General features: G+C 44.9%; 1 protein-coding gene across 3 annotated transcripts in view; it reads left to right on the top strand.

Moving 5' to 3' along the window:
- The window catches only part of RAB37 (RAB37, member RAS oncogene family), a 51,579-nt gene that overhangs the window by 15,700 nt on the left and 18,787 nt on the right, over window positions 1–17,092 (top strand). For 2 of the 3 annotated variants that reach the window (XM_066588110.1, XM_066588111.1), the window contains 2 exons: window positions 6,911–7,021; window positions 9,567–9,608. In XM_066588110.1, coding sequence (XP_066444207.1) covers window positions 6,911–7,021; window positions 9,567–9,608 — 153 coding nt within the window. The remainder of the gene's footprint in view (window positions 1–6,910; window positions 7,022–9,566; window positions 9,609–17,092) is intronic. The other variant, XM_066588112.1, reaches the window with a different exon arrangement.

The following is a 17,092-nucleotide window of genomic DNA, read 5'->3' as shown; positions in this document are numbered from 1 at the left end:
TGGTGAATGGGGCCACTCGTGCCGGAGAGCTGGTCCTCGTAGCTCCGCCCCGTCACATGTGCCGATTCCAGCCAATCAGGAGGCTGGAATCGGCAATGGACCGCACAGAGCCCACGGTGCACCATGGGAAAGGACCCGCGGTGCATCGTGGGTGAAGATCCCGGCGGACATCTTGGTGAAGGAAGAAGTAGGAAGAAGGAAGACGTCGCAGAGCGGGGCTTCGGGTAAGTAATATGTTTTTTTTTTTTTTTAACACATCCCTTGGGGTTGTCCTGCGCCGAACGGGGGGGCCTATGGAAAAAAAACAAAAACGTTTTGGCGCGAGACAACCCCTGGTAGTGTACCCCAGGCTGAGTAGTAACACCTTACTTCATGCTCGTATGAACCACAGATGTTTGGATTCCATAAGAAATCGCTAGTAAATCCTTCCTGTAGGATGACGCCAGCGGGAGGCTCTAGGACAAGTCTTTGTAAGTAACTGCCTCAGAGAGGTTTTAGCTGTGTGTATATAATTATTCTATTAGTTTGTGTGTTTGTATGGAAATGTAACTCTTTTGCAACATAGATATATTATACATCGTGTCCCCACCTTGTTATTACTGTGTGCTTACTAAATAGAGGGTGATTCAACAACAATGTTGCAAAAGTAAAGGTGGTTTCACACCTGCTTTCCTGCTCCATTCCGTCTTAGGAGGACCCCATTGACTAAAATGGGGAACGTTCAGTTCGTGCAGAACTTTTTCTTCTGTTATTTTCTTCCGGATCTGCAGCGGAACCCCCAACCAAAGGTTCCAACGCAGATGTGAATCACCCTAAGGCCCCCTGCACATGGGCGGAAATTCTGCGGCGGGATTTCCCGCAGAATTTCCGCCCGTGCCCGCCTGCATATGATTGCATTACAAAACGCAATCCTAGGCAGACGGCTGCGATTTGTCTGTGTGAAAATACACGCGGAAAACAAATCGCGGCATGTTCTATTTCTGTGCAGGTCTCGCAGAGGCCCGCACAGAAATGTCACTCCCGGCACGCCGGCTCTGCTCTGCACATGCGCCGGCTGGCCGGCAGCCGGCACATCACAAAGCCTGAGCCACGGGAGCAGGTGAAAGCCGCACTGGTCCCTGCATCGACGTGGGTCAGATCCTGCTGCGAGAATTCTCGCAGGGGATCTGACCCGGCCGTCTGCAGGCGGCCTAAAGCGGTTGACCCATGAATTGACATACAACAGCCAGAACAAGCTAGAAGAACTCTTCAAGTTTTCTATGCACCTTACAGATGTTGGATGTGGGTGACACTAGATATAACCCCAAAAAACACATTTCTGCTACAGTGGAATCTATAACAGAATATTCACAGCACTGGACTACCGACTTGACATCTGCCGTCTCGCCAACAGTGCCCACATCCAACATCTGTAAGGGGCAGTAAAACCTGAAGGATTCTTCTGTCTTTTCATGTCATTCTGGCTGCTGTATGTCACCCCATATAATATACACAAGATGGTTATTAGCTAGAGACATAATAGTTTTAAAAGTGCTTTCAGGACTTTGGCATTTTATGACTTGATGACCTATCCTCAGGAAAGATCATCAATAGATGATTGGCGAGAGACCACTGCTCAGGATCCCCAGCAATCGTCTGATTCCCGGCACCACTGTCAGTACAGACAGAGCTGAAGCAAATTGTGCTGTTCGTATGCAGTGGTCTGAGTTGGTAGTGCAGCCTCAGCTCCTATTCAATGGAACGTGAAGTTGTGTTTGGTCCACATATAACACAGGATCCTTCTCTGTTTAAAAAGTTTATTTGAATACAGACAAAACGCCTTTCGGGAACATTGGTCCCCTTTGTTAAGCATATATGGCATGTCAAATAGCATTTCTTATGTACTTTGAACATGGCATTTGGAGGAGGATTTGTCTGCCCTTTTTCCCATGATGACTTATCCTTTGGAGAGGTCAACGATAGTTGATGGACAGGGATCCTCTGCTTGGGACACCCGTCTATCAGCTGAACGTCCGACCTAGTGTGCAGTGCAGCGGGCCAGACGTTGTAATCAGCGGACAGGGAAGGAAGTGCGGGCACCAGCTTCACTTCTTACTTCTCTGCTGGTCAGGATTAGATGTGATGTCCCGACGAGGAGAGGAGCAGAAAGTGCAGTAGCAGCACGGCTCTCCCATTGATTTCAATAGGAGTGAAGCCGGCACCAGCACTTCCTCCTGTGTCCACTGACGACAACGTCCGGCCCGCTGCACTGAAAGCAGGCTGGATGGTCAGCTGATGGACGGGGGTACCAAGTGGCGGACCCTCGTCAGTCCACTATTAATGATCTATTTCAATGAGAGTGCTCCTCCACTCTACTGCTTACCCATTTTTGCGTGTCGAAGATAGCTAATGCATTTTTCTAACTACCTAATGCACACAGTGCACTGCTCTCTGACTGGCCAACACTTATCACGTGAGCAGCCCTGCCCAATAAGAGCAGGTATAGTGCATTGGTAGTCTGAAGATTGTGTTGGCCATCTTGGATGACCCAAAACAGGACAGAGAACTGGTGGATTGGAAGGCCGGCACAGAAGAACAACTGTAGCTAATATACTTCTTTTACCCTCCGGTGTGTGTACAGAATTTTGCCCGAAACTAGACCATGGCTTTAAAAGGATTTTCAAAGTTACAGTGGTTATGATGGGCAGGCATTTTTGCGCCCATTTTACGGACGAGTGCCTCAGCCCGACTGGGAATCTACTGATCTGAACTTAGAGCATCGTAGCGAATAATGAAGCTATGAGTTGAGGTCACTCATCTGTAATACGAGAGGAAAACTGCGCCCATAATAGTCTCATGTGAAAAAAGCCTAACCTTAAAAATTAAGGTTTCCATGGGGCTGTGATGTGCCGGGCGAGCTGTAGGTTTTATTGGCACAATCTTAGAATATGTCTGACTTTTTGATCACTTTTTATTCAATTTTTTTGGGACAAATGGTGACTAAAATAATGTCCAGAGATGGTGCTATTCCTGATGTACACACGGCAGCTTATTCTGAAAAGTTAGGTACTCTCTACTTGAAGTCCACTATGCTAATCTTGACCTGAAGAGCTTATTCACAGGAGCGTATATCGGCTGCCGTTTTCAGGGCTGGATGATATACGCTACCATCTGAGCTGTCTTCCACCTTGCCTCCCTCTCGCCGGCGCTCTGCCTCTCTCCTTAGCTCCGCCCCTGGCTGCAGACAAGGGTCTTGGTGTAGGTGGGAGCCGGAGGGGAGGAGAGAGGCAGAGAGCCGGCGAGGGGGAGGGAAGGGGGAAGGCAGCTCAGATGGTGGTGTAAAATGGCCGGACATGAAAACAGTGGCCAATATACGCTCCTGTGAATAAGCCCTAAGGGTGTCTACACACTGGCGATAAAATCGCACGATTTTTGTGTGATGTGAGTGAAAAAGCAGAATTATGAAACCAGTGATTTTCAATGGTTTCCTTCACATTTGTGATGTTTTCACTGATGCGATGTTGTGAGAGAAAAAAATCGCAGCATGTCCTATCTTTCTGCGTTTTTTTTATCTCCCATGTTTCCCTGTGGAGCTTCCTTTTTATTGCTTCGCAAAGCACAAACTTGTGTTTTTTGTGCAATCCGTTTTTAACATTAGAAAGCCCTATTGGCTTTCGCTTTAAAAAATCACGACAAAATCGTACAAAATTGCAAGTGCCAGCAATGTTTTTGCAAGAAGCAGCGTTGACACTCAAAAATTGCGGGGAAAAAAAGTTGAGACTTTGCCGGGATTTTTTTGCAGCGATATCGCGATCGCCAGTGTGCAGAAGCTCTTAGGCTGCTGTGTTGGGGAGGCCACTGAGGAGGGCTAGGAGATTACACATGTCAGCAGTGTCACCCGATGCTGGTGAGACCCCTGATCAGCTGCACACTGGAGGTCTTGAAGCAGTTCAGGGAGCCCTCGGACTGCCAAGTGTGCGCTCACTATTAGGCCTCAGCTAGTGAAGACTTTGTTGCTCATAGCAACCAATCAGATCACTGCTTTATTTTATTTCCGATATCTGATTGGTTGTTATAGGTAATACCTGTAGTTGTTACATATGAAGCTCCGAGGTTGAAACTTGACCCATAACGACCAACCTCACTCCAGTTTAGATACCCCGCGCATGTTGGGAAATGGCAGCTGTGATTGGTTGGACAATTCCTATCACAGTTCCCAACTGTCCCAGATCCAGCGGGACAGTCCTGGACTTCTAGATTTCTTCCGGGAGGTCTGTGGCACGTCCCGCTCCACTCCTCTCAGGTCACACTTTACTGCAAACGCTGCCACCGTGTAGCACTGAGGTCTGTCCACAGTTCGGCATAATTTGAATTGGGTGTGGTTAGTGGTGTGGCCTAACGAAAAAATGTTTTTACCTGTTCACGAAGTTGAGGAGTATGCCTGTGGCAAGCAGCTGATTGTTGGAGCCGGCGTTAAACACTGTACAGCATTTCCCTGTGTGCAAGTAGCAAGATTTCACCTTGTTTGACACCAGAGCCCCGGCGTTGCTTCCTGCCTCATAGCAGCCCCCTGGAATTAAAATAAAATCCTAGTCTAACAATGCTCTTCTAAAAAATGCTAAACTATTGGTAGATTGGTGGACTCTGGGTGGATTCACACGCGGTGTAAACATATACCAAAATAATATCTGCTACTAAATCTTCATGGCTTGACTGCGGATTTCTCATGGAATCGGTGCTGATCATGCACATTGCAGTGCGAAGAACAGAATCCGCAGTGTTTCAATGGCAAATCTGCCCCTAAATCCACATGTAAGACATGCAGGGTTTGTGTCGGATTGCTTTGTGGTGGAATCCACCCTAAGGCCAGATTCATATGAGTGTATTTGCAAGCAATTTTGCGCACACAAAAGCGCCATATGCAGTGAATAGAACCTATTGTTTCAATGGGTTTGTTCACATAAGCGTATTTTTCCTGTGCATTTCGGTCGTGCAAAAAAAAACGCACCATGCTGTATTTTCCTGTTCATTGCGCACTATAAGAACACATCTTGAACTCATTACACTAATTATGGCTGGGAGTGTCAGAGCTGATTGTTTTTTTTTCTCTGTACGCCGATGTGCATGCAAAAAAAGCAACGTTCGTTCCGCAAAAACTCTGCACTCGTGTGTGCAAATACGCATACGCTTGCGTGCATCCAGGCTAAGGCTGGATTCAGACGAACGTATATCTGCTCGGTTTTCACGCCGAGCCGATATACGGTGTCCTCATCTGCGAGGGGGGGGGGGGGAGGGGATAGAAGAGCCAGGAGCAGGAACTGAGCTCCCGCCCCCTCTCTGCCACCTCTCCGCCCCCTCCTCTGCCCCTCTGCACTATTTGCAATGAAAGGAGGCAGGGCGGGGCTAAATTACAAGGAATTAGCCCCGCCCCTATCCCGCCTCATTAGTGCAGAGGGGTGGAGAGGAGGCAGAGAGGGGGCGTGAGCTCAGAGCACTCCTCCTGGCTCTTCCAGCCTCCCCTCCTGCAGAGAGAGACGACGTATATCGGCCGGCGTGAAAACCCAGCTGATATACGTTCGTCTGCATCCAGGCATAGGCTATGTTCACAAGTGGCGGGACTTTGCTACAGACTGCCTGTGGCTAACATTTTGCAGCGGATCCACAAAATACGCATGAAGACCCACAGCATTTGGGGCGGATTTTGACGCAGACGTTGATGCGGAATTCATGAAAAGGTGGAATCCGCACCAACAATCCAGTCCCATGACTGACATGCTGAAAAGCTAAAATCCACTCTGCGGGTCAAATTCCACAGCATTTTTTTCCCGCAGTGTGTGGATGTCAGTTTGAAACTTTGCTGCTATTGTAAATGCTGTGGATTTTCCATCCGCCCTGAGCAGACCTGGCCTAAGGGTCTGTTCACCTGTAGTTGATTTGCTGTGAACTTTCCACAGCTGTAAGAATCCGCAGCAAATCTGCACAATTTCTTGTGGATTTGCAGCAGATTTCAACATGTGAATTAAAGGAATGAAATCTGATGCGGAGCTGTGCCAAAAAATTCAGGATTGCTGCAGAATTTTTTTTTTCTCTGCTGCAAAAAATCAGCTGCAAATCGGCTTTAAAATTTGCCCCTTTTGATGTGGATCTGCAGCAGATTTTCCCCCTTCAGTTGGTGCAGATTTGCATTTACATCTGCCTCAAGCCGTCTACATGTGAACACACCTTTACGGTTTGTTCATACATGGCAGAAATGCTGGAGAAAATGTGTTCTATGTGACTGTAGTCAGAGCAAAAAAATGGTGCTTTGTTCCCGGCCCCTCGGAGGGTGGCGCTGCCTCATGGGAAGCACTCCACCTGTGACGGGGCTGAGTGCAGCATCCCATAGTGTAGAGTGTTCTCTCAGCTCCGAGAAGCAGACAGGTGAGACGTGGCAGGTGTGAGGTGTGCAGTCTTCCATCAGGGAGGGGCTGATCACTCCTGTGTGCTGACGTACTTTACTCTGTGTGACTCAGTAGTAACGTTATCCAACTGTCTACAACTAGCAGCACTACATAGGAACCAATGTAGAACAATTCTTTACCAATCCCCAAAATACATCACCCCTTTAATATCCCATATAGAAAAAATACCATTAATTGAAAATCCCTATTGTCCAGAGGCGACAAAGTACAATACAATATCTGACCAAATTCACACTAGGAAATGAACAGTTTTAACATTCTTTCCGTCTTTTTGGCGGATTCATCAAACAGATCCTTAAAAGAGAAGTATTCTTTCAGTTCATTTCTGCTCTGGTTTGCTGTATGGGGGTGGTGGGCAGCGCCAACAGAGGTTGTGGGCGTGAATATAAGCTAGTCCGGGGTAGTAGGTACACGTTAATGCTGATTTAAGAAGATTAGCGCACGGTAACGGGTATTTACTTGTCTCACAGGTTATGCTGCTAGGAGATTCTGGTGTTGGAAAGACGTGCTTTCTCATCCAGTTTAAAGATGGGGCGTTTCTCTCAGGCACCTTCCTGGCAACTGTGGGCATTGATTTTCGGGTGAGAGTTCCCCCTCAGGTGGTCTGTGCCTCTAAAGATTTGCAGCATCTGCTTTCTTGCTACATTTCTAGCCTAATTCTGATTCGCGCCTTTGATGCGCCTCCGAGGGCGCGCTATCTCTGTATTATTTCTGGCTTACTTTTCTCGGAACTCAACCGTTTCTTGCCTTCTCTCATTTCTAACCGTGCCGTATATGGTTTCTTTAACTCTTTGGTGACCTAATGCGGTTTCTTCAGCGTTTGCTGTTCTGGCTCTGTTCCTGGTCGCTTTATATGAACTGTGTTAAGTGCTCTGTCTCGCTGCGATCGCCCTTCCGGCACTATAAGTAATTATACAGTTATAAGCTGCATATTTAGAGCCTTTGGCGGGTTCTCCGGACCGCGTCACGGTTCATTTTTTCATTATACAGAGATTTGATCCGGTCCCATTGATTGATGCCGCTGCTTATCTTCTATAGTCGGCTAAATTCGATATTCCTACTCTGCGGCTACAACTGGATAGAAGACTTTGGTCGCAAGTCAGAGCTCATCATTAGACAACGAGATTGGATTTTTGTCAAAGCTACCCAGCCAGCTGTAAAGAGGTAAAACAAGCCATTCTCGCTGGTTTTCACTTCTGGCTGCAGCAAGCCAACAATGACATCCCTGACCCCAGGGACATGGACCGCTGCAGCTAATCACCAAGCAAAGTGATCCGGTGATTGGCTGCTGCAGTAGGATGTCCTATTGTTGGGACATCATTGCTGTTGCAGCTGGAAGTGAAGACCAGTGGGGGTCTTGACAGCGGTGGAATGGGAGCGGGTGCTGTTGGCATGACTTTTTTTTTTTTAACCTTTTTACAGCAGGCTGAGCAGCTTTCAATACATTTTTGTCCTCAAATTACCTCTTGTGGTTTTGTAACTACACAACATTTATGTTGTTGACCAGAAGTGCCTTTTTAATATTCAATTCCATGGTCTTTAAAGGAATCGTCTAATATTTAAAAACATAGCTGCTTTATTTCCCAAAACAGCACCACACCTGTCCACAGGTTGTCTGCGGTATTGCAGCTCAGCTCCATTGAATTAAATAGGGTTGATCTGTAATACCACACATGGACAGGTGAGGAGCTATTTTCTGGAAGCAGCCATGATCTTGGACAACCCCTTTAAAGGGCCACTCCAGTGAAAACAATTTTTTTTTCCATCCCCGCCCCCTCGGCTGACTGCCTGTCACACTCTGGGGGTCTTCCTTGTATATTCCAGTCACTTTCCTGCAGTGCAGCCCCCTGTCTGAAGCTTATCAGACACCATCTGGAAGCTGACATTTTTTACTTAGTATCACATGAATCCCATGATGCATCCATCCTCACAGCCTTAGCTAGAGGCTATACCATTCTGCCTGCAGAGGGGGACAGTTTAATTATCATTACCTTTTTAGGTTCATCTAAATAAGCTACAGGCCAATTGTATACAGTTAGGAGGATGAGCTGTGATCTCCTCCATTGTAACTGTGTGACAGGAGCTGTGTGATCATCATCAGTAAGGGAGAGTCTGTATCCTCCTGTAAGCTGTTTCAGTGGTAGATCCATGTAATAGCATCACAGAGACTGAGAATCTGACTAGAAACAATCTCTGGAGTGGCCCTTTAACAACAGTCCACCCATCAGTGCAGTCTGCAGCCTCGCTGTTGATGCTGCATGTTTCTCTATCCTAACTACAAAAATTCTAGTTGTTCTGTACTTATTCACAGACTCAGCTTATATTGTGTTGCATCCAGGGGTTTCCACATGTTTTCAATGGGGCCGGAGGCAGCAGTTCCGGTTCCATTAAAAATAATAGGAGGACATCGCAATTCCCTGCTGTGGTGGGGATTAGGGGAATCCCCGAAGGGATGCGAGGCTGTTTCCATGTGAAAACTCCTCGCATCCAGGGATTTTCACAAGGGTTGTTAGGGTAACATCAGGCTTTGAATCACGCCGCGATATTGCCCTCGCCAGTGTGCAGGAGTTTTAAGGGTGTAAGAACACAAATGATTTTCCTGTGCGACTTCTATGCGATTGCGGTATGGATGGAACTCACACGAGAAAGTAATCATTGATTTCAATGGATTCATTTACATGATCTATTTTCACTCGCATCGATAGTGCAAGATTAAAAAATCGAGGATGTCCTATTTTTGGGCAATTCTCAACAGAATCACCCATAACTTCCTATGGGAGGCAAAAAAAACCTTGCATCGTGCTTATAAGATTCACCTGAGCAAATAAGGCCTGAGGACTCTTTCATTGAAGAATACATATTCCCTGCGTTTTTCCGGCCTCACTAATGTTTTTTGTGCAAGCAAATGTGCTTGCACAAAAAATATGCAGACGGGCCCGTTTTGGGGTGCAAATACACAATGAATACCTATATACTGCGATTTCTCCCCCCCCCCCCCCAGAGAACGCGGACCTTATGATGAGGGGAAACGCATATTATCCGATGTGGGAGAAGGTCTTTCTATAAACTGCAATACATGATGTGATAATAGTCGCTAATCACTCTCTTCATCTCTCTTCTCTGCAGAATAAAGTGGTTACTGTAGATGGACTGAAGGTGAAACTACAGGTAAGGGAAGAATAATCTTCGCATACACTTTACCATGAGGGTGGTTAATGATCGAGAGAGCCTGTGCTTACAAGAATCAGGACGAACTGCAGCAGTCCTTGCTGTCCCTCCTGTGATCCCAGAGATCCAGTATGTAGGACAACACCACATAACTACTCCAGGCTCAAGAACAAGAAACTTGTGGATTTGCCTGTGTGACTCTAAGGAGTAATTCCACCCTTTGTATATTTATTCATGGCTATTTTGGCATCACTTGTGATTGTCACTCTGGGTGGAGTTGCCCTACTAAGTAGCTACAGCTGAATAGAAGTCCCTTCTACCTTCCATTAGGAGTCACTAATATGTCATGTAAGACTGGTTTCTACCATTCGCAACAGCAAAGTCATTGTTTTTGCTCTTAGAATACTTTTACATGGGCTGATAGTGGCCTAAGTAATCATACGAGCAATTATGGGTGATTGACGTTCCGTGCAAACACGAGCCCCGACACGGCGAGGGAGCGAAAATCGCTCATCGAGAGTCGCTAAATTATTAGCTTGCCAAAAACCACCCGTTTAAACAGGCAGTCATTCATAGATGAACGATTACCTGTTTACTCTGAATGGAGGCGGACGGCTGCAAGTGATCACCGGCACTAGAGATGAGCGAGCACCAAAATGCTCGTTATTCGAGTCAAGCTTTTTGTGAAATTCGAGAACTCTATTTGAGTAACGAACCCCATTGACTTTAATGGGAGACTCGAGCATTTTTGTATGTGACCCCCCCCCCCCATCTCCCTGCCCTTTTGTCCCTCATTTATCGTTTTTTCCTTCCCCCTTTTAAAAATTCGTGACTTTTATTTATCCACCGATGTAGATGTCTGAGGTCTTGTTTTTTGCAAGACGAGTTGTGTTTTGCAATAGTACTATGTAATGTACCATATAATGTACTGAAAAACTTTAAAAAAATTCTTAGTGGAGTGAAATGGAAAAAACCCGAAATTTCGACATCATTGGGTGCGTCTTTTTTTTACGGCGTACACATTGCAACAAAAAAGACATAACTGTTTTCTATGAGTCAGTACGATTACTACGATACCAAATTTATGTAGTGTTTTTTTGTTTTTTTTTTTGGCTCTACTGCACACTATACTATAAGACTGACTCCTAATGGAACTAGAGTAAGGCCCACTTCATTTTCGACTAGTGCCATCACCCCCTGAAGGATGCAAATTATTTTTTCCTTTACAAGTGAAGTAACACAGTTTAAAAAGTGAGGAAGTTTTGCTTTCTCAGGAGATAGCTTGCATCAGCCTGCACATGATCTAATGCATCGAGTAGATATGTACAGCAAGCTTGCAGACCTGTCTTCTGGTGTAATTGAGCACTGACCTGCTGTAGGTATCTGGAAGGGGTTGTCTTATGAAGACCACCCCTCTATAAACAGGAATAGCAGTAATGCATGGACCCTCTGAGTCCCCCAGAGCAGGAGGTGTTCATAGGATGTCTTCATACAGGCTATATTCGCTGTGGGTGTTCCGTAGTGGAAAACTGGCAGTGAATACACAGCTAATTCGCAATGCCCAAAGCCGCACGTAAATAATGTGGACTTGGCCGCAGCTTTTCATGAGGATTTACCATGAGTTTCAACGTTTGCGTTAAAAAGGTTGAAATCTGTGGTCAAAACCAGCAGCTTAAAGTAACACGCCGTGGATTTAGAAATGGCAGCGTATTCCAAATATGCTGAGGATTCTGCACGGATTCTTAAATCTTTACTATCCTATCAAAAGTAATTGAACACCTGAGCAAGAATGGAAAGTATTTACTTATGTTAATACTTAGAGCGGCCTCCTTAGGCACTAATAAATAAAAAAATTTTTAAAAGTTGGTATTTGTATAGGGCCAACTTATTCCGCAGCGCTTTCAGGTCATTTATTTATTATGACAGCTGATACGCTCCGAAGCTTACTTTCTACTAATATCTGATACACTTCAGCTGGTATTTCCCTCCATTCATCCTGCAAACATATGAGTTCTCTTAAAGGAAATGGATCAGCCAATCTACAAAGGTGCAAGGAGCCTCGTCATTGGACAGTTGAGCAATGGAAGAACGTTCTATGGAGTGACGAATCGCATTACTCCATCATCATGCACTTCCTCACGTAATTACATGGATAAAACTATTCAACAGCTCCGCCGTAGAATTTTGGGCAATGTAGGCAATATTAGGCGTGAAGAAGACACCCCACTGGCTACACATATTCGGGAAGCTCATGGTAATGATTTGTCCGCACTCACGTTCCAGGGATTAGAAGTGATCAGGAGTGACCGCAGAGGTGGTGACATCGATCGTCTGCTTGTGCCGAAGGAAACACAATGGATTTTTCTTCAGACTTGTCATACCGATGGCCTCAATGAGGGGATGTCATTTGCCCCATTTGTGTAAAGCGTTTAGAAGGTTGTGATGCTTAGACAGGGGTGCACATTGCCCATCGGATATGGTACCCTTGTCTTTTGTTTGACATGGATGGTAGTACTCCCGAAATATCCTTCTATGCTTTATACTCGGTGCTCTACCAACCTAAGTGCATTTAATCTTCCAAATATGGATCTTCATCCCCAGCTGTGTCATGGAGTATTCTTTACATGGCCTATATCTTCTTTTTATGTCCTTTTATGGTAGGATATGATTGGAACACCGCTCAGGCGATCAGACGTCAAAGTTTTGTTGTGTTATCCTGCCATGTCCTCCGTCACTTCTGTAGAACTAGGATGATGGCAGGTGGGTAGCCTATCTCCGCTAGCGCCTGGGCACATGTGCAATACTTACCCTTGTTTATGAATTTTAACCTGTGATCGCAGACAAACTTGGGCATTTACATCAGATATGCACGCCGTGACCGATCACTGTGGCAAGGGTCTTTTACTCGTATAGCGGGCGGCAGCGCTAGCACTTTCCTCTAGACATGCTACTGGTCACCATAGTAGCTATCTTTCTGCTTATCTGAATCTATCACTTTGGCTCTAAGCTCCATCTGCTAGAGCGCTCTACATAGACCCCTGAAAAAATGCAGGATGTATATGCCGTAGAAAATGTGTTGGTCACTCTACACCTCCCCATTATTGATCTAGTGGAGGTGTTGTGCACCTAATATAGGCACCATGTATGGCCAAACATATAGGCATCAATCTGCTTCTTGCTCATTTTAGCAGGGACCCTCTAAGTCAGTTATCCCTACACCCTGGTTATCATTTAGTACTGACCATTATAAAGATGTCCTTGTGTGATGCTTTGGTACACACCGAATTGTCTTCACCTGTTGTGATCATATGCACTAAGTGAAGGAGCAGGAGATGGCCCTCCATGCTGTATTGTAAATACAAGAAGTGGGTTGACGGTGTGCAGATTCCAGTTATTCTCCCCAAGGTCCATTATTGGACTAGTGGAGACCCGGCTCTGTTTTTGTATTTTTCTGTTGTCTGCTGTGTGTTTGTCTGTCGGACTACTTTATATATAGTTTCATATTTTTTTAATAGAATCAATAAGTTATTTTTTACACTTTCTCTGTGTGTTAGTGACGTACCCAAAAGAGTTCCCTTGCCCATCTGTAAAATCTATCATGGATAGCAGCCAATTTAGTAACTATTACAACAGCTCGCAGAGTAAGGCCTCATGTTCACAAGTACGCACAGATTCCACATGGGGAATCCCATACAGAATCATCCGACCCTGCCCGTTGCCGGCAACCCTGCCCACCTGCTCATGTTTTCTTTCTTCTGCACTGCGGATGTGTGCGGAATTGTCGGTCGGTGCGCATGTTCAGTACAAATTTATTTATTTATTTAAATCTCATGCTCTTCCCAACTCCTTATGGGCCACGGATTGGACAGCTTCCATTGACTTCAATGGAAGCCGTCCGTGCGGGAACTACAGTAAAATGGAGCATGCTGCGGTTTCCGCTCGTGGATGGAAAAATTGCAATTTGGTTTCCGCTCGTGTACATATAAAATAATTTTTCTATAGCATACTATGGGGGGTTAATGCTGCGGAATCGGCAAGAAAAATCCGCCCGTGCACATAAGGCCTAAGAAGAGAAATTCAAAGCATTTCTATTAAAGATCCTCTTCTGAAGATTCTTTAAGACAAAATAATCAAGCTTACTCCAACCTTTTTCCCCCAAGGTTGTTTCAGAGTTCCATCTCAGCCAAGAAATTATTTTTCAAACTTTTTGTGACAAAGCATAAAAATCGGGAAGATGAAAGATTCCATGTGGTAGGAGAAGAGTTCTACCTTACTTATCAGTGGCAAAGCCTTGGAGAATAGACTAGAGTTTGGTTTTTTTCGGCTTGGAGGAAAAAGTAAGAGAAAAAAAGTGTCTAAAAGTAAATTGACTAATTGGATCAAAGCTAGTGATGAGGACACACATGAGATTCAGGAAGAGTCTCCCTATGTCCTGATTACAGCTCATTCTACAAGAGCGATCTCTCCATGCTAGGCTGAATAAGGCAGAAGCGTCTCTTGAACACATAGAGTGGCTACCTGGGCTAGCCCAAATACTTTCATCAGACCAGGGGCGTAACTATAGAGGGTGCAGGGGATGCGGTTGCACCCGGGCCCAGGAGCCTTAGGGGGCCCATAAGGCCTCTCTTCTCCATATAGGGAGCCCAGTACTATGAATAAAGCATTATAGTTGGGGGCCCTATTACAGGTTTTGCATTGGGGCCCAGGAGCTTCAAGTTACGCCTCTGCATCAGACATTATAAGCTTGGTGTCCATGCCAATAGAGACTTGTCCTTTAGATGTAAAGTTTTATAAGCTGTTGTCTCTCCCTAGTCTACTTATTTGTTAAAGGGGTTGTCTCGCGGCAGCAAGTGGGTCTATACACTTCTGTATGGCCATATTAATGCACTTTGTAATATACATCGTGCATTAAATATGAGCCATACAGAAGTTATTCACTTACCTGCTCCGTTGCTAGCGTCCCCGTTGCCATGGTTCCGTCTAACTTCGGTGTCTTCTTGCTTTTTTAGACGCGCTTGCGCAGATGCATCTTCTCCCTTCGGCTGGTCTTGGAAGCATCGGCGTTTTGGCTCCGCCCCCTTGTACGCATCATCGCGTAGCTCCGCCCCATGACGTGTGCCGGTTCCAGCCTCCTGATTGGCTGGAATCGGCACGTGACGGGGGCGGAGCTACGCGATGATGCGTACAAGGGGGCGGAGCCAAAACGCCGATGCTTCCAAGACCAGCCGAAGGGAGAAGATGCATCTGCACAAGCGCGTCTAAAAAAGCAAGAAGACACCGAAGTTAGACGGAACCATGGCAACGGGGACGCTAGCAACGGAGCAGGTAAGTGAATAACTTCTGTATGGCTCATATTTAATGCACGATGTATATTACAAAGTGCATTAATATGGCCATACAGAAGTGTATAGACCCACTTGCTTTCGCGAGACAACCCCTTTAAATCTCCATTGGGTGCTCTTGTGAAGGTGGAATCAGCCTTACTGTTAATTCGGTTTTCACAAACCCTTCATGACAGCACCCCTGTTTTCCCCTCCCTCTATTATCTGCAAATAAGGGAGATGGAACAATACCTGTGCAGCGCCACCTATTAGAAGGCAGCATTTCTGCAATTCAATGTTAGATTCTTTACACAAGCCTTGTAACAATGACTGGGAATTGAAAGCCAAGCCAGAATCCATACACAGACAGCTGTTTTGCGGTGTTTGCCCCTCATCAGTGTGCAGTAGGTTTCTGGCTTTCTTGGCTAGCGAGAGGCCTAAAACGTGGGTCAATATGCAAATAAAAGAGATGGAAAAATACCTCTATTATGGACGATTCGAAGTTCTATTTTCTTCCGGTGTAGTAATTTTGAAACACTGGGGAGGCTCTGGGGAAAAAGATTATTTATTTAACCGCGCTTTGCTCCTGTCCCTATAGAAGGCGGGGAAAAACCTTCATTGGGTGCTGTGGTAAAGGGCTTCTGAAAACGAATAAACGTTAAGAGTAATTTTCTCTTTTGATTCTTGCTCAGGTGTGCCTTATTTTTTTTGTTCAGCTACCAAAATTTATTTTTTCAGCGTTTTTTTTCTTTCTGTGACATATAGAACTATTTTTTTTCACTGACTTTTTTTTCTTGGGGGGTTAGAAGCTTATAAAAAAACACAATTTAAAAAAAAAGTTTATTTTAGCATAAATACGCTAATTTTAAAAAGAAGTACAGGAATGGGTTCCTTACTTTGGGACGTTTTGATATAATTTGTATAGTCTTGTATTACAGGGCGCATATGCCAACGATTTTGGTTGGCGTCTGAGGTGGATTGTTTTCTTTTTTAGAAATATATATTTATTTTGTGTGTGTGTGTATAATATATTAGTGTGTATGTGTATATATTATATAAACCTTTTTTTACTTTTGTAACTATTTTTTTTAGCTGGAGCATCAATAAAAGCCTCAGTTACAGGAGAAAAACATTCCCTTTTAGTGACAATCAACAACAGAGCTGATCTGGGTCTTCTAGGACCCTTCAGCTCTGCTATGTCCCCTGATTTCTTGGCCAAATAGCAGAAATAACACTTCTGCTTTCTCGTTTCACTATATAGTTCTACGTAATCTGGAAAGGAGAAGGCAGAAGCAGTTAAAACCTGCTTCTCCCTTCTCCTCTGGGTCCTCAGCTGTGACTAACAGCCGAGGATCCGACCTGCGCCTGCTACATTGCAGGAGCTTTAATTCCATGCCATATTTTTACAATCGGCAAGGATTAAAGCCCAGGACCAATCGCCTTAAATTTACAATCTTGATCCTTAAGAGGTTAAATAACAAATCCGCTTGTACTTTGCTCCAGCTCTCCCCCCTGACCTAGCTAGTGGTTCTTGTGACTACACTTTTAGGTATAGGACAATGGATAGATTTAGATGCATATGATTCATATGCATGGTGTGGATGGAAAGCAGCGACAAGCCCATCAGTTTCACTAGGTGATATATGATGATTCATTTTCCCAGGTAAAGCAAGCATGTCCGTGGCGTTCTCCCAGCTGATAACTTGAGATAGCAGGCGCTTCTAACAGCAACCGAGCTGTATTATAGTGGTGGCTGATCAAACCTTTGCAGTGATGTCATGTAGCACACTTATATGTACAATATACTATATAACCGAACCCTGATTAGGAATATAGTGTACTTTTCTAACTATCCAGCAGGTGGCAGTATTAAATTTTTCCTTTGGATGCTGATTGGCACAAGAAATGTTTTTGCACTACTAGCAGTATGTTTTATCACAGCAAGAATAAAACACACCAAATAACAAACAGATGGCAGTTCTGCTGATAGAAAGCTAAATTTACCTTGCTGACAACATTTTCTTAGTTTTGTGTTTTTAGCATTGATGGATTCCATAGAGATTACTTGAGAAAATAAGAGAGGCGATCCTTACATGCTGCAGAGTTCGGACTATTAGCTGAAGGGTGAAAACTAATTTAGTTTTATTTAACTTTTTTAATTAG

Source organism: Eleutherodactylus coqui, chromosome 13 (genome assembly GCF_035609145.1).
Source record: "Eleutherodactylus coqui strain aEleCoq1 chromosome 13, aEleCoq1.hap1, whole genome shotgun sequence".
Classification (NCBI taxonomy): Eukaryota; Metazoa; Chordata; class Amphibia; order Anura; family Eleutherodactylidae; genus Eleutherodactylus; species Eleutherodactylus coqui.
This window is presented reverse-complemented; position numbering and strand designations above follow the sequence as displayed.